General features: G+C 39.4%; 1 protein-coding gene across 8 annotated transcripts in view; it reads left to right on the forward strand.

Annotated features, from left to right (window-relative positions):
- The window catches only part of taf1 (TAF1 RNA polymerase II, TATA box binding protein (TBP)-associated factor), a 35,550-nt gene extending 10,428 nt beyond the window's left edge, over positions 1-25,122 (forward strand). For 2 of the 8 annotated variants that reach the window (XM_052109270.1, XM_052109280.1), the window contains 34 exons: positions 31-315; positions 461-650; positions 953-1,060; positions 2,149-2,313; positions 3,174-3,301; positions 3,440-3,547; positions 3,656-3,829; positions 4,648-4,821; positions 5,028-5,132; positions 5,294-5,494; positions 5,852-5,993; positions 10,438-10,568; positions 10,685-10,765; positions 10,858-11,007; positions 11,142-11,261; positions 11,466-11,641; positions 11,727-11,959; positions 14,038-14,245; positions 14,399-14,564; positions 14,658-14,869; positions 14,972-15,080; positions 16,653-16,751; positions 16,835-17,012; positions 17,105-17,172; positions 17,249-17,371; positions 18,126-18,218; positions 18,311-18,395; positions 18,514-18,581; positions 18,737-18,853; positions 19,329-19,433; positions 20,942-21,037; positions 21,132-21,345; positions 21,440-21,590; positions 24,567-25,122. In XM_052109270.1, coding sequence (XP_051965230.1) covers positions 31-315; positions 461-650; positions 953-1,060; positions 2,149-2,313; positions 3,174-3,301; positions 3,440-3,547; positions 3,656-3,829; positions 4,648-4,821; positions 5,028-5,132; positions 5,294-5,494; positions 5,852-5,993; positions 10,438-10,568; positions 10,685-10,765; positions 10,858-11,007; positions 11,142-11,261; positions 11,466-11,641; positions 11,727-11,959; positions 14,038-14,245; positions 14,399-14,564; positions 14,658-14,869; positions 14,972-15,080; positions 16,653-16,751; positions 16,835-17,012; positions 17,105-17,172; positions 17,249-17,371; positions 18,126-18,218; positions 18,311-18,395; positions 18,514-18,581; positions 18,737-18,853; positions 19,329-19,433; positions 20,942-21,037; positions 21,132-21,345; positions 21,440-21,590; positions 24,567-24,801 — 4,998 coding nt within the window. In that variant the 3' untranslated portion in view covers positions 24,802-25,122. The remainder of the gene's footprint in view (positions 1-30; positions 316-460; positions 651-952; positions 1,061-2,148; positions 2,314-3,173; positions 3,302-3,439; positions 3,548-3,655; positions 3,830-4,647; positions 4,822-5,027; positions 5,133-5,293; positions 5,495-5,851; positions 5,994-10,437; positions 10,569-10,684; positions 10,766-10,857; positions 11,008-11,141; positions 11,262-11,465; positions 11,642-11,726; positions 11,960-14,037; positions 14,246-14,398; positions 14,565-14,657; positions 14,870-14,971; positions 15,081-16,652; positions 16,752-16,834; positions 17,013-17,104; positions 17,173-17,248; positions 17,372-18,125; positions 18,219-18,310; positions 18,396-18,513; positions 18,582-18,736; positions 18,854-19,328; positions 19,434-20,941; positions 21,038-21,131; positions 21,346-21,439; positions 21,591-24,566) is intronic. The other 6 variants (XM_052109294.1, XM_052109288.1, XM_052109311.1 and 3 more) reach the window with 6 other exon arrangements.
- The last annotated feature ends 211 nt before the right edge of the window (positions 25,123-25,333 follow it).

Here is a 25,333-nt window from a genome sequence, read left to right on the forward strand (position 1 = left end):
CACTTTATATGTGTTTGTTTCTCTCTCTAGATCACCATGATGGCTCCAGTGGAGTCTAAGTTCATGCAGGTATCTGGTGAGGGTGATAAAGTTTCAGAAGTGAGGCCAAAGGTGGCAGAGTGGCGTTACGGTCCAGCACAGCTTTGGTACGACATGCTTGGCGTACCAGAGGATGGGAGTGGCTTCCATTATGGATTTAAACTCCGAGATGAACAACAGCAGGACAGTACAGACACCGTGGCAAAAACGACTGTGAATGCACCAGCATCTGCACCAGTCATCGAGCAGGCTCCACAACAAGATGCTTATGATGAGGTCTGGTGGCCACTGTGTTTTTATATAGTACTTTATTGAAACGTTTTCCTTTGAAATATTCAGCATTGAATTTATTTTAATGAAGTGTAAGGTAAAGCTAATTGTATATGTCACAGACCACTCAATTAACATGTTTGTGTGTTAGCAGGGGGAGGATGTCTCTCAGATGCAGGATGAGATGTTTTTAATGGTGACCCAGCTGCAGTGGGAGGATGACATCATCTGGAATGGAGATGAGGTGAAACACAAGGGCACAAAGACCCAGCGTGCCAGTCTGGCCGGGTGGCTGCCTACTAGCATGACCCGTAATGCCAATGCTTATAATGCTCAGCAGGGTGAGAGGGTTCTGCCATAATGCAACAGAAATCATGCAAGGTCACACATGCTCACGTTTAAACATTCACAGTGCGTCAGATGGTTAGAAATTGCATATTCATGCATAGAATGGACACACAGTTCTGCAAAGACATATATACTGCCGTACGTCAAATGCACTTATTACAAATTACACTCATCTGTGTGGTGGATACATACATTCTTAGTACTTAGTATAGTATTCATAGTATCTTCAGATGCCTTTTTTTGGCTTTCCTGATGGTTTTCTGGTCATTGTCTGTGGAATGTTTGTGTTTTTTAGGTCTAAGTCGCAGTAATTCTCAACTTGTGCCCCTGACTCCTCCCCCTCTGGCCAAAACTCCATCCACAACAGGCTCCAAAAGAGACAAACACAGCCACGATCATCAAGGTACCAACGTCCACTTTTCTGGGGTCAGGTTTAAAGCTTTGAAGCATATCCACTCTTTAGGGGACAGAATTGATGCTAAGACTGGCTGCATGTTTTAGTACAGTTATATAACTGTACTGTAACTTCAAATGTTTTTTTAAATGATCAAGGGGGCCTGGGTAGCTACCAGCCCTGGAGTCACAAGTTCGAATCCAGGGTGTGCTGACTGACTCTAGCCAGGCTTGCTAATTGGCCCAGTTTCTAGAGAGGGTAGAGTCACATGGGTAACCTTCCTTGTTGTCACCATTTGTTGGTTCTCACTCTCAGTGTGGCAAGTGAGCGATATATAGGTAGACCGCTATAACAGTTTTACCAATTAATCGGTGCCGATAGTTGCATTTTGGAACTATCAGTTATCGACAAAAATCTGTGCCCATCGTTTTCAATAGTTTTTTTTTTTCTCCTTGATCCTCTGATAATTGTTCTTTCAATTGATTTTAGGGCATGCAAAGAAAAATGCAACTATATGGAAACGTAATTCATCAGCATATACATTGATTCTCCAACTTCATATATTGTTTCAGGCATGTTTTGTGTTAAAAGTCCCACGTTATGCACCCAATCTTAATGCAAACCCAGTCTGGCCTCTGTCTGTGCCACCTTGGAAAATGTTGTAGAATTCTATGAAGCGATTTTAAAAACGATCGGCTGATTAATCGGTTATGGACCTTTTCCACCAGCTTAGTTATTGTATCCGCAAAATCCTCTATTGGTTGCCTTCTAGAGCGATAGCCTCTATACGCGCTTATTCACTATGGTAACTTGCTCTGCAAGCTACGTGATAAGATGTGTGGGCTGACTGCCTCAGAAGCAGAAGCAACTGAGATTTGGCTCCAGATTGAGGCCAGTAAGTGTGCCACCATGAGGAATTAGAAAGAATTGGGCATGCCAATCTTGGGAGAAAAAGGGGATCGAATAAAAATTACAATTAAATAATCATTGATTTAATGTATTCAAGCCAAGCAGATAAACTGTTCCTGTATAGTCTTTGACTGCAATGTTAGGCATGTGTGTATGTTCATATTTATTTGTGTGTGTTTCTGCTGTAGCTCATGAGGATGATTCTCCGTGGTTCTCCATATTCCCGATTGATAATGAGGAGCTTGTGTATGGACGTTGGGAAGACAACATAATCTGGGATGATCAGTGCATGGACTGCCTCCCTTCTCCTCCCATTCTCACTCTTGACCCCAATGATGAAAACATCATACTCGGTATAGTTTTAAAAATTATCTCATCATTTACTCACCTTTATGCCATCCCTGATCTGCATGACTTTCACTCTTCAGCAAAACACAAATAAAGATTTTTAGAAGAAAATTTCAGCTCTGTTGGTCTCAAGTGAATGATGACCAAAATGTAAAAGCTCCAAAAAGCACATAAGCGCAGCATAAAATAATCCATAAAACTCCAGAGGTTTAATCCATGTCTTCCTAAGCAATAGCTCGATTACACCTCCTATTGCGCCATTTAGCAATTTGCGCATGTGTTGAAAACTAGGAAGTGTAATCGAGGTCAAAATCATGATCACCAAGTTGACTACAATGGCAAGAAGTACAGTGGGAAAAAGGAGTTATATTTTGGTCTGATCTCACCCAAAATGAATTTGATCGCTTCAGAAGACATTGATTAAACCACTGGAGTTTTTTATCTTTTATGCTGCCTTAGTGTGTTTTTTTGTAGCTTCAAAATTTTGGTCAACATTGACTTGCATTTTATGAGACCTACAAAGCAGAGATATTCTTCTAAAAGTCTTTGTTTTCAGCAGAAGAAAGAATGTCATGCACATCTGGGATAGCATTAAGTGTGAGTAAATTATGAGAGAATTTTCTTTTTTAGGTGAACTATTTCTTTAAACATCCAGATACTCCATGTCTCTGTAGGAGATTTACAGTAAATCAACAACAACAAAAATTTGATTAGTTATATGCTTAAATATTATTACTGTGTTCATGATCTGACTAAAATAGACTTATGGTCCATAACAGAACCTTGAGGAACCTTCAATTCCCCATTAATAGCAATATATGTTAGTGTATATGGATTTTAACTTTTTACCTTGATCTGTCTACAGACATCCCAGATGAAAAAGAGGAAAGAGCTTCTCATTCCCCATCCAAAGACAACAAGAAAGAGACGGCACTGAAGAAAAGTCGCATTCTCCTCGGAAAGACTGGCGTCATCAAAGATGAGCCTCAACAGGTGAGAGACAGTGAGAGAAAAGATGTGGGTTGAGGAAAAGAGAAATGTGGATGTGGAAAGAGGACACAATAAGACATTTGATGTGTGTGATCTCTCTCTCTCTCTCTCTCTCTCTCTCTCTCTCTCTCACTCCCGTAGAATATGTCCCAGCCAGAGATTAAGGATCCCTGGAATCTGTCGAATGATGAGTTCTACTACCCCAAACAGCAGGGGCTCAGAGGATCCTTTGGAGGAAACATCATACAGGTAGGCCAGTGAAACAAGGACACTACCAAAAATCTTTTTTCCCCAGTGCTTAAATATGTTTCTTTTTTTTCTCTTCCTCTTGTGTGTCTCTCTCTCTTTCGTTCTCAGCACTCTATTCCTACTGTGGAGTTGAGGCAGCCATTCTTCCCCACTCACATGGGACCCATGAAATTGCGTCTATTCCATCGACCATCCCTGAAGAAGTACTCTTTTGGAGCGCTGTCCCAGCCTGGCCAGCACCCGGTCCAACCCCTCCTCAAACACATTAAGAAGAAGGCTAAGGTACACTTACACTGACTGAAAATTAATGTGTGTTTGTGAATATAAAAAAAAGAGAGTGCAATTTAGTGTAATAAAGCACATTAGTCAGTCCGGATGTAAAAGTCCCATTTAATATTTTTGTAACTGTAACTTATAAACTTTTAAAGACAAACATTCCATGAGCTTCGAGGTTGTTAATCGATCAAATATGCTTCTGTTAAAGCCATCAGTCCACATTATTTAATCTTAATTTTTTAAATGGCATAATTCCAGGGAAAGAACTACATTACCCATGATCCTTAAGAGAAACACTACACCAATCAGAGAATCGCGGCCAGCAAATTGCACCAAACTAGCACTGCAGCGACCGTCCACCCTATTGACATACTGTAAATTATATATTTTTTTAATTTTCAATGAAATTAAAATACAGTATATTGTTTCTTTTATTTATAATCAACATCTTAAAATCAAGAGTTTTATTTTTTCCATGATTTTTTATTTAAGTCATTCGCAGTGCTTCATGGGATTGTAGTTCATGCCCACATGAAAGACAGTCTGTAATCAGTCTTGTACCCTTGTATTTTCAAATCTGTTTTCACTTCAAATCAAAGCTTGTAATGTTGTGATTCACATCGAAACTAGTTGGTTTTGTTAATGGCTTAGAACTCTTTATGATTCTGAAAAGCCTTTGGGAAAAAATGTATGTGAAAAATACTTGTGGAACCCAGACGGCTTAAAAAGTGGGCGGGTACTGTTGCGCTCTATTGACATTGATGTTTTAAAGTTTGTAAATGTCCTTTTTTTGGCCTTTTGTATTTTAAACATCTGTTTTTCAGATGCGAGAGCAGGAGCGTCAGGCATCGGGTGGAGGGGACATGTTCTTCATGCGCACGGCTCAGGATCTTACGGGAAAAGATGGAGACCTCATTTTGGCAGAATATAGCGAGGAGTATCCTCCGCTTCTCATGCAAGTTGGGATGGCAACTAAGATCAAGAACTACTACAAAAGAGTAAGTAACTATAAGCAAATTCACACAGAACAGCAGCCACTGGGAGATTCAATGCTGAACTATCATACCCAGTGAGGTCTAATATAAAGGACACACTGAAGATTTGATGTGATAAAGTGGGAGAACGTTATTGGTTTGGAACTATTGTTTGGCATTTAATGATTGTTTTGTTTTGCTGATGGCGTTGTTTATTCCTGTGTGTCCAGAAACCAGGTAAAGACCCAGGAGCACCTGACTGTAAATATGGAGAGACTGTTTACTGTCACACATCACCTTTCCTGGGATCTTTGCACCCTGGACAACTACTGCAGGTAACACATACACTCTTACACAAATTCTGACACAGCAAGTACAGACTATTTACCAGCTGTTTTTAGCATTGTTTATAAACTAATGGTGTCAAATATAATTAGTCCACACATTGTCATTCTGTATCAATTGTTAATTAATGGCTTAATTGTGTCTATCGCAGGCTTTTGAAAATAACTTGTTCAGAGCTCCAGTCTACCTGCATAAGATGCCTGAGACGGATTTCCTGATTATCCGGACACGGCAGGGTTACTTAATAAGAGAACTGGTAGACATATTTGTGGTGGGACAGGAATGTCCTCTCTATGAGGTGCCAGGGCCCAACTCAAAACGAGCCAACACACACATTCGAGACTTCCTACAGGTATGTACCTCATTCTCCCTCCCCATGTTTTTATGAGTGCCTATTAATAATGAAAAGCAATAGGCAGCAGTGTATGGATGAGTAGGTCAGACAGATGGGCAAGGATTTGAAAAGCTTTGAAAGTTTTTGTCTGTTGGAGGCTGACAAAGATGACTAACCAGTGCTGATTATACAAGATAGGAGTAAAATGAGCTGCCGTTTTGTGTATGTGTGAACTCCAGTTGTATGTGCATAGTTTGTAAGAAATGAAGAACTCCATATATTTTGATGGGCAGATCGCAGCATTGACCCCTGAGGAACATCCAGAGAAGTTTTCCCTCTATTTTTTGTGTCTTTAAATAATTTCTCTCTCTGTAGGTGTTCATCTATCGTCTGTTCTGGAAGAGTAAAGATCGTCCTCGGCGTATACGTATGGAGGACATAAAGAAGGCCTTTCCCTCTCACTCTGAGAGTAGCATCCGCAAACGCCTCAAACTCTGTGCCGACTTTAAACGCACAGGTGCAATTACGTACTCTCTCTCATGCACACACTATATATATATATATATATATATATATATATATATATATATATACACACACACACACTGGTGGCCAAAAGTTTGGAATAATGTACAGATTTTGCTCTTATGGAAAGAAATCTGTACTTTTATTCATCAATGTGTTATTCAACTGATCACAATGTATTGTCAGGACATTTAATAACATGACAATTTAAAACAAAAATTCTGAACTTCTTAAACTACTTCACATGCAGCAATGACAGCTTTGCAGATCCTTGGCATTCAAGCTGTCAGTTTGTCCAGATACTCGGGTGACATTTCACCCCATGCTTCCTGTAGCACTTGCTATAGATGTGGCTATCTTGTCAGGCACTTCTCACGCACCTTACAGTCTAGCTGATCCCACAAAAGCTCAACGGGGTTAAGATCCATAACACTTTTCCAACGATCTGTTGTCCAATATCTGTGTTTCTTTGCCCACTCAAACCTTTTCTTTTGTATTTCTGTTTCAAAAGTGGCTTTTTATTTGCAATTCTTCCCATAAGGCCTGCACCTCTGAGTCTTCTCTTTACTGTTGAACATGAAACTGGTGTTGAGCAGGTAGAATTCAATGAAGCTGTCAGTTGAGGAAATGTAGGCGTCTATTTCTCAAACTAGAGACTCTGATGTACTTATCCTCTTATTTCGTTGTTCATCTGGGCCTTCCACATCTCATTCTGTCCTTGTTAGAGCCAGTTGTCCTTTGTCATTGAAGACTGTAGTGTACACCTTTGTAGGAAATCTTCAGTTATTTGGCAATTTAAAACATTGTATAGCCTTAATTCCTCAAAACAATGTTTGACAGATGAGTTTCTAGAGAAATCTGTATCTTTTTTTGCCATTTTTGACCTAATATTGCTCTTAGACATGCCAGTCTTTTGCTTATTGTGGCATCTCAAAAACAAACACAAAGACAATGTTAAGCTTCAATTAACAAATCAAATATCTTTCAACTGTGTTTGATATAGTGGCAAGTGATTTTTTATTTTAGTACCAAATTTAGCAGCAATTAGCTACTAATTCAAGTAGCAATTTAGCATGATTAATCAAGGATAAGGTGTTGTAGTGGCCACTTTATTAGGTACATCTAATTATTCATGCGATTATCTAATCAGCCAATCATGTGGCCAGCAGTGTAATGTATATAATCATGCAGATATGGGCAGGAGCTTCAGTTAATGTTCGCATCAACCATCAGAATGGGGAAAAAAATTGATCTCAGTGATTTAGACTGTGTCATGATTGTTGGTGCCAGATTGGCTGGTTTGAGTATTTCTGTAACTACTGATCTCCTGGGATGTTCACACACAACAGTCTCTAGAATTTACTCCTAATGGTACTAAAAACATCCAGTGAGCTGCAGTTCTGCGGAAGGAAATCCCTTGTTGATGAGAGAGAGATAATGTCCAGACTGGTTCGAACTGATAAAGTCTACGGTAACTCAGATAACCGCTCTATACATTTGTGGTGAGAAGAATATAATCTAAGAATGCTATCCTGAGATGCAGGTTTGCGCTGTTTTGGTGGTACGAGGGGAACCTACACAATATTACGCAGGTGGTTTTAATGTTGTGGCTGATCGGTGTGGGTGTGTGTGTGTGTATACAGTGAGGAAAATAAGTATTTGAACACCCTGCTATTTTGCAAGTTCTCCCACTTAGAAATCATGGAGGGGTCTGAAATTGTCATCGTAGGTGCATGTCCACTGTGAGAGACATAATCTAAAAAAAAATCCAGAAATCACAATGTATGATTTTTTAACTATTTATTTGTATGATACAGCTGCAAATAAGTATTTGAACACCTGAGAAAATCAATGTTAATATTTGGTACAGTAGCCTTTGTTTGCAATTACAGAGGTCAAACGTTTCCTGTAGTTTTTCACCAGGTTTGCACACACTGCAGGAGGGATTTATGCCCACTCCTCCACACAGATCTTCTCTAGATCAGTCAGGTTTCTGGGCTGTCGCTGAGAAACACGGAGTTTGAGCTCCCTCCAAAGATTCTCTATTGGGTATAGGTCTGGAGACTGGCTAGGCCACGCCAGAACCTTGATATGCTTCTTACAGAGCCACTCCTTGGTTATCCTGGCTGTGTGCTTCGGGTCATTGTCATGTTGGAAGACCCAGCCTCGACCCATCTTCAGTGCTCTAACTGAGGGAAGGAGGTTGTTCCCCAAAATCTCGCAATACATGGCCCCGGTCATCCTCTCCTTTATACAGTGCAGTCAGCCCTGTCCCATGTGCAGAAAAACACCCCCAAAGCATGATGCTACCACCCCCATGCTTCACAGTAGGGATGGTGTTCTTGGGATGGTACTCATCATTCTTCTTCCTCCAAACACGGTTAGTGGAATTATGACCAAAAAGTTCTATTTTGGTCTCATCTGACCACATGACTTTCTCCCATGACTCCTCTGGATCATCCAAATGGTCATTGGCAAACTTAAGACGGGCCTTGACATGTGCTGGTTTAAGCAGGGGAACCTTCCGTGCCATGCATGATTTCAAACCATGACGTCTTAGTGTATTACCAACAGTAACCTTGGAAACGGTGGTCCCAGCTCTTTTCAGGTCATTGACCAGCTCCTCCCCTGTAGTTCTGGGCTGATTTCTCACCTTTCTTAGGATCATTGAGACCACACGAGGTGAGATCTTGCATGGAGCCCCAGTCCGAGGGAGATTGACAGTCATGTTTAGCTTCTTCCATTTTCTAATGATTGCTCCAACAGTGGACCTTTTTTCACCAAGCTGCTTGGCAATTTCCCGTAGCCCTTTCCAGCCTTGTGGAGGTGTACAATTTTGTCTCTAGTGTCTTTGGACAGCTCTTTGGTCTTGGTCATGTTAGTAGTTGGATTCTTACTGATTGTATGGGGTGGACAGGTGTCTTTATGCACCTAATGACCTCAAATAGGTGCATCTAATTTAGGATAATAAATGGAGTGGAGGTGGACATTTTAAAGGCAGACTAACAGGTCTTTGAGGGTCAGAATTCTAGCTGATAGACAGGTGTTCAAATACTTATTTGCAGCTGTATCATACAAATAAATAGTTAAAAAATCATACATTGTGATTTCTGGATTTTTTTTTAGATTATGTCTCTCACAGTGGACATGCACCTACGATGACAATTTTAGACCCCTCCATGTTTTCTAAGTGGGAGAACTTGCAAAATAGCAGGGTGTTCAAATACTTATTTTCCTCACTGTACATACATATACATACAGTTTATCTTCAATCGGATCCTGAGATGAAGTTTCAGTCCCAGTTCCCAGGCATTTTTCAATAATTATAATGGTGTAATGTACTGGAAGAAGAGGCCACAGGAGGAGTATTTGCTGTCACTGTGTGTGATTTATCAGTCAGGAGAGGTGGTAGATTCAGAAAAGACAAGATATATGAAAGGTAGGGCAGGAACAGAAAGTTGTGGTAAGTACCACAAAATCAGATAATTCTGCCTAACATGAAATGGTACCAAATAAGAGATTAGAAACATTTTATATTTCTCATTTTCCGAAGAAAAAAACAAAAAATCTCTTGCCAATAAATAAATCAGGCTTTTACTATAGATAATTGGTTAGCACTGATTAGGGCTGGACGATATACGTAATATTTTAAAATGATTTTACCTGCAATGTAAAATTGCACCATATCATGAATATAAATAAAAATATTGTGGCAGTAGACTAGTTTTGTGAGCCTATGGGAGCATAAAGGTTTAAATAGTGCCTCCAATTTAAACTTCATTTGCAAAATTGGCATTAGATTTGGTCAGTTTAATTCATGAATCAGTTGGAATTATTAGTTTCAGTGCATTGATTAAAAACTCTGGTGCATATAATTTTTTTTTAAATATTATTCTATTATTCTTTTTCACTAAATATTATTTAGTGAAAAACAATGTGGAAAAGAGCCTTATTTTTAATATAGTATTTTTCTTGCATTTATCATTTTAAATCTGCCTTTTGATCAACAACGGCTGTTTGTTTTGTTTTCTCCGAATTTAATGTAATTTCATAACAAATACATAAATATGGAGATATACATCCAATATCATCATTAGGCTGAAAAATATCAGATAAGACCCAAAAAATAAAATGTTGTTCCAAACCTGTTTGAATTTTTTTTCTTCTGTAAAACACAAAAGGAGATGTAAGCTAGATTGACGCCCTCAGTTACCATTTACTTTCATTGTATGGAAACAAGATGAAAGTGAATTGTGACTGAGACTAACATTTGGAATGACACCGTTTGTGTTTTAGGATAAAAAAAGTCATACTTGTTTGGAAAAACTTAAGGGTAAATAATTTGAGTGAACTCCCTTTAAAATGTTGAGATCCAATCACACAGCTCTCTTTTTTGTTTGCACTTTTCTAAAGCCCTCTCATGCTCACACTTTTAGGTATGGATTCTAACTGGTGGGTATTAAAGCCTGATTTTCGGCTTCCTACTGAAGAGGAGATCAGAGCATTGGTCTCTCCTGAGCAGTGCTGTGCTTACTACAGTATGCTGGTAGCAGAGCAGAGACTAAAGGTATATGAAGATGCACACACCCACCAACAAATTAACAGACTCCTCCTATGCCTATATGAGCATAGGTGTTTTCTCACAGACACACACCAGCTAAAGTACACTATTCTTGTTCTCAGGATGCTGGGTATGGTGATAAGTCATTCTTTGCACCTGACGAAGAGAATGAGGAAGAATTCCAGATGAAGATTGATGATGAGGCAAGGAGTTTAAAGAGAACATCTCCATTTTGTCTGTGCTCAAGGAAGTCAGTCTTGATCATTTGCTTATGTCAGTGTATGTCTATGATCAGGTGCGCACTGCCCCATGGAACACAACCAGGGCGTTCATTGCTGCCATGAAGGGAAAGTGTCTCCTGGAGGTCACGGGGGTGGCTGACCCCACCGGTTGTGGAGAAGGATTCTCGTATGTTAAAGTCCCCAATAAACCTACACAGCAGAAGGTACTTGCTGTCTGGTCCTTTAGTATAGCTCCTGTCTAGATTAAAATGTCTCTGACAGATGAAAATATTCCACACACACTGATACTTTCATTATCACAAACACTGTTCACGTTTTTTTTTTTTTTTTTTTTAAGGATGATCGAGAGCCCCAGCCAGTGAAAAAGACTGTGACAGGAACTGATGCGGATCTCCGACGCCTGTCCCTCAAAAATGCCAAACAGCTGCTCCGCAAGTTTGGAGTTCCTGAGGAAGAGGTGACACTGAAAGTCCTCTTAACAAGCTAATATCTAATCCTAGAAACTGCCTCTGATTGACCTATGATTTAATAGTTAACAGATTAATTTCTCTAACTGACAAATCACTGATCGAAGGCTATTTATCCCTAATGATAATTTAGTAGTTTCTTGACAAAATGTTTATTTTTGCCAGCTTTCTAATCTGTATATGTGTGTATGTAGATAAAGAAACTTTCCCGTTGGGAGGTGATCGACGTCGTTAGGACAATGTCTACCGAGCAGGCTCGTTCAGGGGAGGGGCCTATGAGTAAATTTGCCCGTGGGTCTCGGTTCTCTGTAGCAGAACATCAGGAACGTTATAAAGAGGAGTGCCAGAGGATCTTTGACCTGCAGAACAAGTGAGAACCTTAGTGAACCCAGCATGGTTCTGCAATCTCCTACTCCTCTCTACATTCAGATTCTCAAATACTTTGTGTGTTTTAGGGTGTTGGAGTCCACAGAGGTGTTGTCCACAGACACAGACAGCAGTTCCGCAGAGGACAGTGATTTTGAGGAGATGGGAAAAAACATTGAGAACATGCTACAGAATAAGAAAACCAGCTCTCAGCTGAGCAGAGAGAGAGAAGAACAGGAGAGGAAAGAACTGCAGCGGATGCTGATGGGAGAGGACAATGAGAGGGAGAGGGGCCGCAAGGAACGACGCAAAGGCTGTATGTGTGCGTGTGTGAGACAGTGTTTTCCTTTTACATAAAAAGTACTGTGGTGGTACCATGGTACAGTGATGATATCAGATGAACACACTATCGTTATTTGGTATACAGCTCTGGAAAAAATTAAGAGACCACTGCAAAATTATCGGTTTCTCTGGATTGACTATTTATAGGTATGAGTAAAATTAACATTTGTATTTTATTCTATAAAGTACTGACAACATTTCTCCCAAATTCCATGTAAAATTTTTATTTAAAGCATTTATTTGCAGAAAATGACAACTGGTCAAAATAACAAAAAAGATGCAGTGTTTTCAGACATTTAATAATGCAAAGAAAACAAGTTCATATTTATTTTTAAACACAAAGCTGATGTTTTAACTTGGGAAGAGTTAAGAAATCAATATTTGGTGGAATAATCCTGATTTTCAATCACAGATTTCATGCATCTTGGCATGCTCTCTACCAGTCTTTCACATTGCTGTTGGGTGACTTTTTGACACTCATGGCACAAAAATTCAAGCAGCTTGGCTTTGTTTGATGACTTGTGGCCATCCATCTTCCTCTTGATCACGTTCTAATGGTTTTCATTGGGGTTCAGGTCTGGAGATTGGGCTGGCCATGACAGGGTCTTGATCTGGTGCTCCTCCATCCACACCTTGATTGACCTGTCTGTGTGGCATGGAGCATTGTCCTGCTGGAAAAAACAATCCTCAGTGTTGGGGAACAATGTCAGAGCAGAAGGAAGCTAGTTTTCTTCCAGGATAACCTTGTACTTCACAAAGATGAATGTGCCCGTCTCCAGCCTTGCTGAAGCACCAACAGATCATCACCGATCCTCCACCATATTTCAGAGTGGGTGCGAGACACTGTGGCTTAAAGGCCTCTCCAGGTCTCCGTCTACCCATCGGTTACCAGATGTACAAATATTGCATAATCCAATTATAATGCATCATATTTTGTCATTATGTGAAGATTTGCTCTCCAACTCAATGAAAGAATTTGCACTATGCGCGGCTGTCTGTTCTTCTTTCAGGTTACCGTAGTAATCTTAGTAAGCGTACCAGTTTTTTTAGTGACTGTCTGAACCATCTTATTTTCAAATTGCGGTTGGCTTAACAGGAGGTGCCATAACCATCGCAGTTTTAATATGTGTGTTAATGTGAAGTTCATCTTTGAAGATGCTGTATTCTGTTCCATTTAACTGCGCTCTGTCTAGCCGTTTGAAACACTCACCTGCTGTTTTTGCATTGCATCAGTGTGTTGAGTCCAGTGCCACACGCCTGGTGTTTGTGTGTGTCTACCCAAGTGTTCGCTCCTGTGGGGAAAGCCTTGATGCTTCGTATTGTTGTTGCTATGATTCATTAAGCATTCCACTGTGAAAGTCAGAATTTACACCTTTCCACTGGGGTAAGTGCAACGGAATGACACTTTATGTTGGGCTTCTAACTTGGAAACTCGTGCAGAAATCTTCAACACTTATTTCGCCGAGATGCAGGTGTGTTACTTCACCCAAACATTTCGGTACCCAGGGCAGGGAGGTTTACAGTCAGTGACAAACATTCACTTTTATGAAAAAATATCCATTAACAAGTCAAAGTTCTTACATTAAATGATGATAAAAAATATTTTTAGCAAACATTTTACCGAGACAGGTGTTCAAAAAACACTGTTAATAATACTTTTTGATTATCGTAACGATAGTATTGCAGTGTCGTATATCAGTTTGGGTGCTATGAGACGTCTCTGACAATCAATGTGTACCCCTCAAAATCAGAACATAATCAATCTAAAAATTTGACACGTTTGTGTTTAGTTGTCAGGTAATTGTCACTGAATTTAGAATGTGAAAAGTCACATAATGCATGATCACCATCGATCATCACTTTCACGATCGATCACGTCCAAGTACCCGAGTACTAGTGCTCATCCCTAGTAGGACCATGGTTTTTTGGACATGGTACCATGGTACTGCCATGATGTTTTGGACATGTATTTTTGGTACTGAGGTGGTACTTTTTTAATTTATACCTTGATGCTTTTTCCTTTTACCTAATGACACAAAATGTATTTGTGTATTGTAGCAAGTGCCCTATCCACGAGCTCTCACAAAGATGATGACGCATCCTCCGTCACTAGCCTGAACTCATCTGCAACAGGGCGAAGAATGAAGATTTATCGCACCTTTTGTGATGAGGATGGAAAAGAGTATGTGCGCTGTGAGACTGTCCGCAAACCATCTGTAATTGATGCTTATTTGCGAATACGCACCACAAAGGACAATGACTTCATGTAAGTGTCTGTTTTGTATACTCGATGTGATGACACTTTGATTTGTTTTGGTTATTTATTGTTTGAACATTATGAAATCCATTTATTCTAAATGGTCCATTATCGTTTTGTTTTTGTGTGTGTCTGGGTGTGAATTTCTGCACTTGTTTGCAGTCGTAAGTTTGCGTTGTTTGACGAGCAGCACAGGGAGGAGATGAGAAAGGAACGCAGAAGGATTCAGGAGCAACTGCGACGCCTCAAACGAAATCAGGAGAAAGACAAATTTAAAGGTCCACCTGAGAAAAAAGCCAAGAAGGCCAAAGAACGACCAGACCTGAAGGTAGTTGCTACTCGCAGAAATGTTCTTTGGAAAGTGGCTTACTGTGTAAAACCGTATATTTCTCACAGAACTAATACTCTTTTTCATCTCCAGCTGAAATGTGGAGCTTGTGGTGCAATTGGCCACATGAGGACTAATAAATTTTGCCCATTGTACTACCAAACCAATGCCCCGCCCTCAAATCCAGTGGCCATGACTGAGGAACAGGAAGAGGAGCTGGAGAAGACAGTGATCCACAATGACAATGAAGAACTCATCAAAGTTGAAGGAACCAAGATCGTTCTTGGAAAGCAGCTCATTGAGAGGTGGCACATGTTTATTTGTCCAGTGGTTGAGGTGTGGTAGAATTTAGGCCCTATAGCATTGTCCTGAGGGTAAATCTGTGAATGTTCAATGTACTGTTGTAGTGCTGATGAAGTACGGCGAAAATCTCTGGTTCTGAAGTTCCCCAAACAACAGCTTCCTCCCAAAAAGAAAAGACGTGTTGGGACAACTGCGCACTGTGACTACCTTAATGTAAGAATGTGTTTGTGTTTTTGTTTATACAGTAGGTCTCTTTAGACCAAGGGTCTTCAACAGGGGTGTCTACAGTGGTACTGCAGGGGTTCCACCAATTGTTTAATCTCAAACACATTTTTGTGAAATTAACAAACTTTTTTTAACTTTAACCTAAGCTAAAGTTAAAAAGCTTATATACAGCTAAATGTGTAATTTCCCCTCTAAAATGAACCTTGTGCGACCCCCGCGTACACATGCGTGGACATGGTATTTTGGTTTCGCTATACGCAATGCATAATTTAAATTCATTTAAACCAATTGTTTGGAACCTATTTGAGTCAAAAGATTACAGTCTCTAGTTTCATCCGATATGCCATTTTTAGAATGAATTATGCCAATTTCTTATGTAATGTCTCAAAAGCATGAAGAACCAACACTCCTAGAAACATTTTAACAATTAATTAAAAAATTCTGACTTTCTATATACATTGGTATTTTGTTTAAATTCACAACTTATTCCCGCTGTCCACATACACCGATCAGCCACAATATTAAAACCACCTGCCTAATATTGTATAGGTCCCCCTCGTGCCGACATAACGGCCCCAACACGCATCTCAGAATAGCTTGACATCTGAGATGATATTCTTCTCACCTTAATTGTAAAGAGCGGTTATCTGAGTTACAGTAGACTTTGTCAGTTTGAAACTGTCTGGTCATTCTCTATTGATCAACCTATAGAACATCAACCATCAGAATGGGGAAAAAATGTGATCTCAGTGATTTTGACTGTGGCATGATTGTTGGTGCTAGACAGGCTGGTTTGAGTATTTGTGTAACTGCTGATCTCCTGGGATTTTCACACACAATCGTCTCTAGAATTTACTCCAAATGGTGTCAAAAACAAAAAACATCCAGTGAGTTGCAGTTCAGCGGATGGAAATGCCTTGTTGATGAGAGAGGTCAACAGAGAATGGCTAAACTGGTTCGAACTGACAAAGTCAGATAAATGCTCTGTTCAATTGTAGTCAGAAGAATATAATCTCAGAATGCTGTTCTGAGATGAGGGTTGGCGCTATGTTGTCGGCACGAAGGGAACCTGCACAAGATTAGGCAGGTGGTTTTAATGTTGTGGCTGATCGGTGTATGTTGCCATTATTTTTGGATTTTTTTAGGGAATATATATATATATATATATATATATATATATATATATTATTTTTGTTATGTTTATTAGGTGCTACTATTTACAAATCAAAAAGGAAATGGAACATGCACACAGCAGTCATGCTCTGGTCTCAGGAGGTTAAAATGTATATGACTCGATTATTATTTTGATGGTTTTGCAATGTGAATGTCATAAAATATTTAAATACATTAAAATGGTTAAAGCATGTTATTATAAGGAAGGCTTAAAATGCAACCCTCTGTTTTATACATTATGTAACAGAGGGTCCCTGCTCCATCACTCTATCCACCAAGTGGTCTGAAAAAGGTTTAGACCCCTGATTTAGACCTTGAATGAACGATCAGAATGCTGCAGTATCCCAATGCGGCATTCCTAATCATATTATTCTCTCTTTCTATCAGCGTCCTCATAAGTCCATCCATCGCAGAAGGACAGATCCCATGGTCACGCTCTCCTCCGTTCTGGAGAGCATCATCAACGACATGAGGGACCTTCCTAATGTAAGACGCATTCATCTGCAGTTACAAACTAGATATTGTTACATACTCTGACACACTGAGTAATTACTGTGTTTGTCTATCAGACATACCCATTTCACACACCTGTGAACGGCAAAGTCATTAAGGATTATTACAAGATTATCACGCGGCCAATGGACCTGCAGACATTACGTGAAAACGTTCGCAAGCGCATATACCCATCTCGAGAAGAGTTCAGAGAGAGTGTCGAACTCATCTTCAAAAACAGTGCCACGTATAATGGTATTTTTCACATGTGCACACACACTGATGAAATAAACTTTTAAGTTATAAATGCGGATTACATGTTCTGATCTGTTTTTGTGTGTTTTCAGGTGCAAAGCATCTCTTAACCCTTGTTGCTCAGTCGATGCTGAATCTGTGTGACGAGAAACTGAAGGAGGTAGATATGAATCTTTTACCAGAATTCAAGAAACACTTGCAGAAATACTGAGGACTAATTTTCTCTATCTTTGCAGAAAGAGGAGCGTTTGGTTCGTTTGGAGAAAGCCATTAACCCTCTTCTGGACGATGATGATCAAGTCGCTTTCTCCTTTATCCTTGACAACATTGTCACTCAGAAGATGATGGCCGTTCCTGGCGTAAGTGTTCATTTCCTGTCCTAGCCATCCTTTCCTGAGGTCTTGGGTGCTTGTTCCCTCCATTTTGTGACATTTTGTAAATCAGTCATGCATCTGTGGCATGATGTTTTAAAATAATGACGACTCGTCCCTCAGTGTTTATAAATCACTGGTGAAATGTGTTTACAGTAAATACAGTTGTAAATAAATTCATAGTTACAGTTTCTACAGTAACTCTTGTTTGTGGTAATTGACGGTGTGCCACAGATGCAGTACATCGACATTATGCTGAAAATACTTGGAACATTGCTTTAAACAGAAGGTTGTAAATACTCTACCTCTAGCGCCACCAAATGGAATTGCAAAAATAAACATTAGCTAAATCCATATTTCTATACATCAGAAATAAGATTCTTATGGTAGTGTATGATTCATAATTCAGCCAGTGTTTTCAAACTGCTTTCTGAATACACCCGTCCATCTGCCATTGGTCGAATTAACAAATATTCCTGCCCAAAACTCACGCAATTGGTGGAGCCAACGTTGTTGTGTCTGGCAGGATGGGTCGCCCAAAACAAACAGAGGAATGTTGAAAGTGTCACAGATCCGCAGTGTTTACTCTTTTCTGGAAAATCAACCTACTAATGATTTACTTATAATTGTTTCTACATATTAAGTTGGAATAGGAGAAAGTATTTGAACATCAAAATATTAGAGGTATCGGGAATAATAATCTCTCTTATTTTATCTCTTTTTTTTATTTTATTTTTTTTAGTCATGGCCCTTCCATCATCCTGTAAATAAGAAGTTTGTTCCTGATTATTATAAAGTCATCATCGACCCCATGGACCTTGACACACTTCGCAAGGTCAGAAATCTGTCTGCGTATGAGAGAGAGAGAGAGAAACTTAAAATGTGAGCCATTTACAAATCTCTTGGTGTATGTGTTTGTGTGTGTAGAACATCTCCAAGCACAAGTATCAGAACCGTGAGATATTTCTTGCTGATGTCAGTCTTATCCACGCCAACAGTGTCAAGTACAATGGTGAGAAGCACTCCAATGTATTAAGTCATAAGTGATCTGATTCATCTTGTGTAATCAAATGATTTAACTTTTGATGTGAGTTATTAATTTGTGTTTGTTTTATTGTTTAAACCCTCAGGGCCTGACAGCCCATATACCAAAACAGCTCTGGAAATTGTGAACCTCTGCAAACAGACTTTAGCAGAGGTATGTCTGTATGTGTGATATGAAAGGGTTACGATAGTCAACTTGTCGATTCATGAAGTCAGCTAGTTTATCTAGCTGTTTAGCAGTCTGCATGCTTTTTTTTTATGTCTTGCCATGAGCATTGCAATTTTAGCTTGTGTGTCTCTGTCTTTTAGTATGATGAACACCTGACTCAGCTGGAGAAGGATATCTCTACTGCTAAAGAAGCTGCTCTGGACGCCGCAGATCTTGAGAGCTTAGATCCATTGACCCCTGGACCATACACACCACAAGTAAATACACACACACACACACGCACAGTCTCTTTCTGTTGCGTATACATCACACAATAAAGTGCTGACATGTTCTGAGGATGTTTCTAGTGCTCTGTGTACAAGTGTATTTTTATAGCAGCTGAAATGAAGCATGTCAGCATAAAGCGTTTATGAATCTCAGCCTAAAATAGAACAGAAGGCTACATGCATCTCTCCCTTTCTCTCCTAACATTCTGTACTGTTTAGCTGTATAATTCACATTTCCTCACTGTTTCTTTCTTCCCCTCTTCTCTTTATTGCTGCCTATTTTTCTTTGTGTTTTGGGCGTTTTTTCTTTTTTTATTTCCTTGTTTTTCCTATTTCCTTGTTTTTCTTTTCTGCTTCTTTTCTTTTTCCATTCCTTTGTATTACTACTTTTGTTCTTTTGTATTTGTTCTTTTTTTTTTTTCTTTGTATTCCTTTTTCTTTCTTTCATTAATTTTCTTTTTCTCAGCCTGATGTGTGTGAGAGCAATGTATCTGTGAGTTTGCAGGGAGATTCTAGTCTGTTAGCAGAGGCTACGCTAATCCCTCCCACCCCTGACAAAAGAGGGGGGCAGGTACTCCTCTCTCCCTCTCTTTCCATCCATCTATTGCTCTATCTGTTCATCCTTTCATTCATTTAACCAGCTTGACTATTTAAATGTCTTTCCATTCATTAATCCATATGTTTGGCCATACCTCCAATCTGATTATGCATGTTGTTAAATTTACTTTTTTTCCCATCTTCATCACCTTTTAAGGAAGACTAGGCTGGTCTTTAGTAATATGACCTACTGGTAGGTCCTATCAATTGATCAGATTTCAACCAGCCAATTACAAAACAGTTGAGCTATATTTTAAGTCCCTGTGAAGTGTCTTGATGTATTTCCTGCCGAAACAGGAAGGGGGGGTGGGAAATGTTTAATGTCTGGACCCTTTTTAAAAAATAACCAGTAGGCTTTAGTTTACAGCCACACACACACACGCATACCCATTTTCATCATGCTGCTCGTGTCAGAACCACTTACCGGGGAAACGTGAGAAGAGTTCACAATACTAGCCAAATTTTCTACCGACTTTTAGAACTGAACGATGATCTAACTGACGACGTTAATCCATAACCAGCCCACAAACGCACACAGCACATGTCTTTGTTTAGGACGAGGCTGGAGCCGTTGAGCAAGATGAATGAGAAACAGGCGAGTAAAAGATAATACTGTATATCTATGTTTTGAATCACAATACACTAAGAATAAAGAACAATTACTGATACTGTACATCCCTCCGGCTACACAAAAAATATAAATAAACTCCAGCAAATTTCCTCATGTTCCGCTTCTGCATTGGTGCATCCCATTCACAAGTGGTCATCCCTATGCCCTATTCCCTTCTAAGACAATTACCTTCCAATGTGAGAGCTTCAGATGGCTGAAAGGTGATAACGTTCAGCCAGTACTCACTTTTTAAGTGATTCTTATTGGAAATTCTGTTTGAAACAACCCTACTGCATGGATTGTGCTCCCTTTAAAGTGCCCTGCGAAGGCATGATCAGCGCCAGTTAGAACACAGTCAGACGCGCTGAAGAGTTGTAGGGGGAGTGTGCATTCTCGTTGTACTAGAAAGCATTTGATTGGATAAGGTTTCTCATCCTCTCTGTGACGTCATGGATGTTCCCGAGTCTTTTTAGCCAGAAAAGAGAGACTGCAGATTTGAAATACTAATATCTTCTGAAAAAATGTTTTGTCAACATTTAGAAGTACACTAACATTTAGATGACTTTAATGCTAATTTATATTAACTAAAATCAGGTAAACTTTAATTTTTATTGGAGTCTTAAAGTAATATCACTGCTGTGATTACTGCTTATCTGTTAGAGCCTGTAACTTTTCTGCAACCCTAAAATCTAACACCTAAAGGTTTAGCATCCAAAAATGTATATATCCAAATTTCTGAACTTCTATAAATTTTTGACATCCATCTATCCATCCATCCCTGCATGCCTCAGGTATTCTCTAATAATACATTCTTTCCTTCTACGTAGCACTATGCTGTCCTTTTGCTAAGTTGGTATTTGTGTGCTGCTTAGGGTCGTCACAGAGGCAGAATGGGTGAGGATGAGTCTGATGTGGACATTGAAGGATATGAGGAAGATGATGATGGCAAACCTAAAACACCTGCTCCGGTAATAAACGCAGACAAACAAACTCCTACAACTCTTGCTCTGAAAATAATAAACATACACAGTGTCAGAAATGTAATACCATATGTGTTTTTAGGCTGAAGAGGGAGATCTGGATGATGAGGATGAAGAGGATGATGACGATGAGCTCCTCATGCGGCCACAGAGGCGTATGCATGGAGACGAAGAGGAGGAGGAGGATGATGAAGGCTCCAGTCGGCAACAACAGGCCAGTGTGCTTTACCAGGATCTGCTGATGTCAGATGCAGAAGATGACGCCAGTGAGGAGGAGGGAGACAATCCATTCTGCTGTGAGTATGTGTGTGTGTGTGTATATGCATATGTAAGTGTGTTTAATATGTAAGTTGTGTAGGTAACATCTACTCTCTCTACTCTCTACTGAAGCCATCCAACTGTCAGAGAGTGGCAGTGATAGTGATACTGACTTGGGGCATCAGGAAAGCACACGGATTGGACTAGAGCAGGAAGAGAGTATGATGTCATATGAAGGGGATGGGCCTGATGAGGAAACGCACATGGAGGATAGCAACGTCAGGTTAGAATTCATGCACACAAACCCACTTCATGTAGTACACCACGGCTTTGTAGATTAAAATTATAAATTAAATCACAATTGTAATCCTTACAATTTGTTTCTGTGGTATTGTCTGTTGTATTGTTTTTTTATTGATTTGTTTTGTAAAATGTTATACAAAATAAAGGTATTCAGATAATATATATATATATTCCCTGTCTTAGGTCAGATAGGATCACTATTTTAAGAATGTGAAATGTCAGAATAATAGTAGAGAGAATTGTTTATTTCAGCTTATCTTTCTTTAATCACATTCCCAGTGGGTCAGAAGTTGACATACAATTTGTTAGTATTTAGTATCATTGCCTTTAAATTGTTTAACTTAGCCAATCGTTTTGGGTAGCCTTCTATTTTCTATTGGATTGAGGTCAGGGCTTTGTGATGGCCACTCCAATACCTTGACTTTGTTGTCCTTAAGCCATTTTGCCAAAACATTGGAGGTATTCTTGGAGTCACTGTCCATTTGGAAGACCCATTTGTGACCAAGCTTTAAAATCATGGCTGATGTCTTGAGATGTTGCTTCAATATATCCACATAAATTTACTTCCTCATGATGCTATTTATATCTAGGATGCTATATTTATATCTATTTATGCCAAGTGCTACAATTTTGCCATAGCAGCTTCTATTTTGGAGGGTAAAATATGGTACTACAACGAAGGGTTTGATACAACAACAACAAAAAAAAAAAATATATATATTTATATTTAAAGAACTTAAACCAAAATATACAAACACACACATATGATGGACAGCTGCCCGTAAACGCTCTCTTTCTCTCGCACCTCCGTCCGCAGTCGGCCTTTATCCCTCTCGGAAGCTTGATTAGCCTGATAAGGTCCCAGGTGTGGAGAATCACGACCCGGCCCCACCCTCCGCCCTGTCACACATATACATTGCAGTTGGTTGACTTTATGCCACTCCTGGCACACAAATTCGAGCAGCTCGGCTTTGTTTGTTGGCTCATGGCAATCCATTTTCCTCGATCACATTTCAGAGGTTTTCAGTGGGGTTCAGGTCTGGAGATTGGGCTGGCCATGAGAGGATCTTGATCTGGTTGTCCTCCATCTACACCTTGATTGACCTGGCTGTGTGGCATGGAGCATTGTCCTGCTGGAAAAACCAATCCTCAGTGTTGGGGAACATTGTCATAGCAGAAGGAAGCAATTTACCTTTCAGGATAACCTTGTACGTGGTTTGATTCATACATCCTTCACAAAGACGAATCTGCCCTATTCCAGCCTTGCTGAAGCACCCCCAGACCATCACCGATCCTACACCAAATTTCACAGTGGGTGCGAGACATTGTGGCTTGAAAGCCTCTCCAGGTCTCCGTCTAACCATTAGACGAACAGGTGGAAGATCGGTGATGATCTGGGGGTGCTTTAGCAAGGCTGGAATCGTGCAGATTCGTCTGAAAGACGCATGAATCAAGCGACGTACAAGATTATCCTGGAAGATAAATTGCTTCCTTCTGCTATGACAATGTTCCCCAACTCTGAGGATTGTTTTTTCCAACAGGACAATGCTTCATGCCACACAGCCAGGTCAATCAATGTGTGGATGCAGGATCACCGGACCAAGACCTTGTCATTGGCGAGCCCAATCTCCAGACCTGAACCCCATTGAAAACCTCTGGAATGTGATGAAGAGGAAGATGGATGGTCACAAGCCTCTTTACTCAAACACATACCTATAAATGGTAAATCCAGAGAAACTGATCATTTGCAGTGTTCTCTTAATTTTTTCCAGAGCTGTGTGTATGTGTATATGTATATATATTTGTGTGTGTGTTTATATATATTTATTTATTTATAAGAACATACAGTTGAGTATAAGGTGTGTTATAAGTAGTGATGGAAGAAACCAAGCTTTTCAAAACTTTAAATCAATTGAACCAATTGCTTCGCAAAATTACTCACTTTTGAGTCGAAACACGGCTCGTGGAGGATGTCTGCTGGCCATATACGTGTAAATTAAATAGGAAGACTCAAGTCAAAAGCAGCTATGACACAATGCTTTAAAATGTATTAATTGACAGATATTTTTCATTTAAGAACAAGCTATATCGTGTAAAAAAAAAAAAAAAATATTAGACCATATATAGACCATAAGTTGGCCTATTCTTATGATTATCACTTTTTTTATTGGATTTTAATTGAAGTTTGTCTTCATGCTTCGTATAATCAAATGAAAAATCTTTTTATGTTTCTATGTTATACAGTTCACTCAATCTAAGAGTGCTTAAATATTTTTATTTTATTGAGGAAAGTTTGTTCCATGTTATAGTCTTAATAAATCTCACAAAATGCATGTCTCTTTCTTTTTACTCGAGTTACGGTGGGAACAAAACTCAGTCATTGGCAGGGAATTGAAAATCATTGACTTCCAATCAGCAAATGTTTGAATAAGTCTGAATTTATTAACCTAGTTATTGCTAAACTGACTCAAGATCAGTTACAACAATACATTTGACACTGATTCAGGGGTTCAATCTGAGTTCAAGCACCCCTCGCGTCAAACCGCAAAATATCTCAAAACGTTTCAACAGCATAAACATAATAAAGCCTTGTTTGCTGAATTCACGTGACTTGGCCAGTTTGATACGTGCTCTGAATTGCTGGTTCGAAACAGAAGATTCATTAAGGTTTCAAAGCTTCATGAAGTAGTGTTTTTAACATGCCCATCATTAATTATAAAGATTTAGGAATGCATTATAATGCACCAAGAATACCTTTTTATTATACAGTATGTTCAGAAATGGCAACAGTTTACAGAATTTGAGAATGTGGCAGTCTTTCAGTTGCCAATTTTGCTTGTTTGTTTTATTTGTCAGTGGATATTGTGATTCAGTTGTTATATTATGATTATCAAAGTACCCAGCCCTGTGTCACATAATACATTTCTCACTCACTCACACTTTCTGTGTGTTGTAGCTATGGCAGCTATGATGATGGAGATAGTCAGATGCAGAGACGGGTGTCCAGCCCTGGGACAGGAGAACGGGATGTAGAGGGGGTTTATGGGATGAGTGAAGAGGAAGAAGAAGAGGAGGATGAGAGAAGGAGAGGGCCTAGTGTTCTCACACAGGTCCAGCTAAGTGATGATGAGGAGGACAGTGAAGAATTCAGATCCATTGGAGGAGACATTGACATGGATTCAGACAACTAACACATGCTCTCTTTCAGCCTCTGTCTTGTGTGCTCAAACTAACCTGGTGCTGATGATGATGTTGCTTATAATTGTATATTTCGTACTGTACTGATGATTGTTTTACATGTTAATATTTTTATATGACTTGTTGAGCCAGTTTGTGGGGCTCCAAAAGGTTCTGTGAAGAAGAATATGATAGATAAATAAATTGTGAATCTAAATCACATAGCTAGTGTTTTTCCTAAACTTTGTCTCTCCTTAATAAATTGTCACCACAACCGCAAATATCTGCGGCTCTGGGTATCACAGCAGGATTTTCTCTTTACTATGTGGAAAAGTACAGCACTGTGCAAAAGTCATAGCCATGTTAGATGTTTCACAAAAACATTTGTCTTAATGACATCAGGATTAAAAGTTTCCTTTGAAAACTACTGATATTTAAGAGGTTATTGTACTAGGAAAACTTACTGTAAGTTTCAGAACTCAAAACTTCCTCACTGCAAAAACAGCATTTGTTAAAGCCAAGCTGCCAAAATGACTCACTCTCTAC

The sequence above is a fragment of the Xyrauchen texanus genome, chromosome 3 (genome assembly GCF_025860055.1).
Source record: "Xyrauchen texanus isolate HMW12.3.18 chromosome 3, RBS_HiC_50CHRs, whole genome shotgun sequence".
Lineage (NCBI taxonomy): Eukaryota > Metazoa > Chordata > Actinopteri > Cypriniformes > Catostomidae > Xyrauchen > Xyrauchen texanus.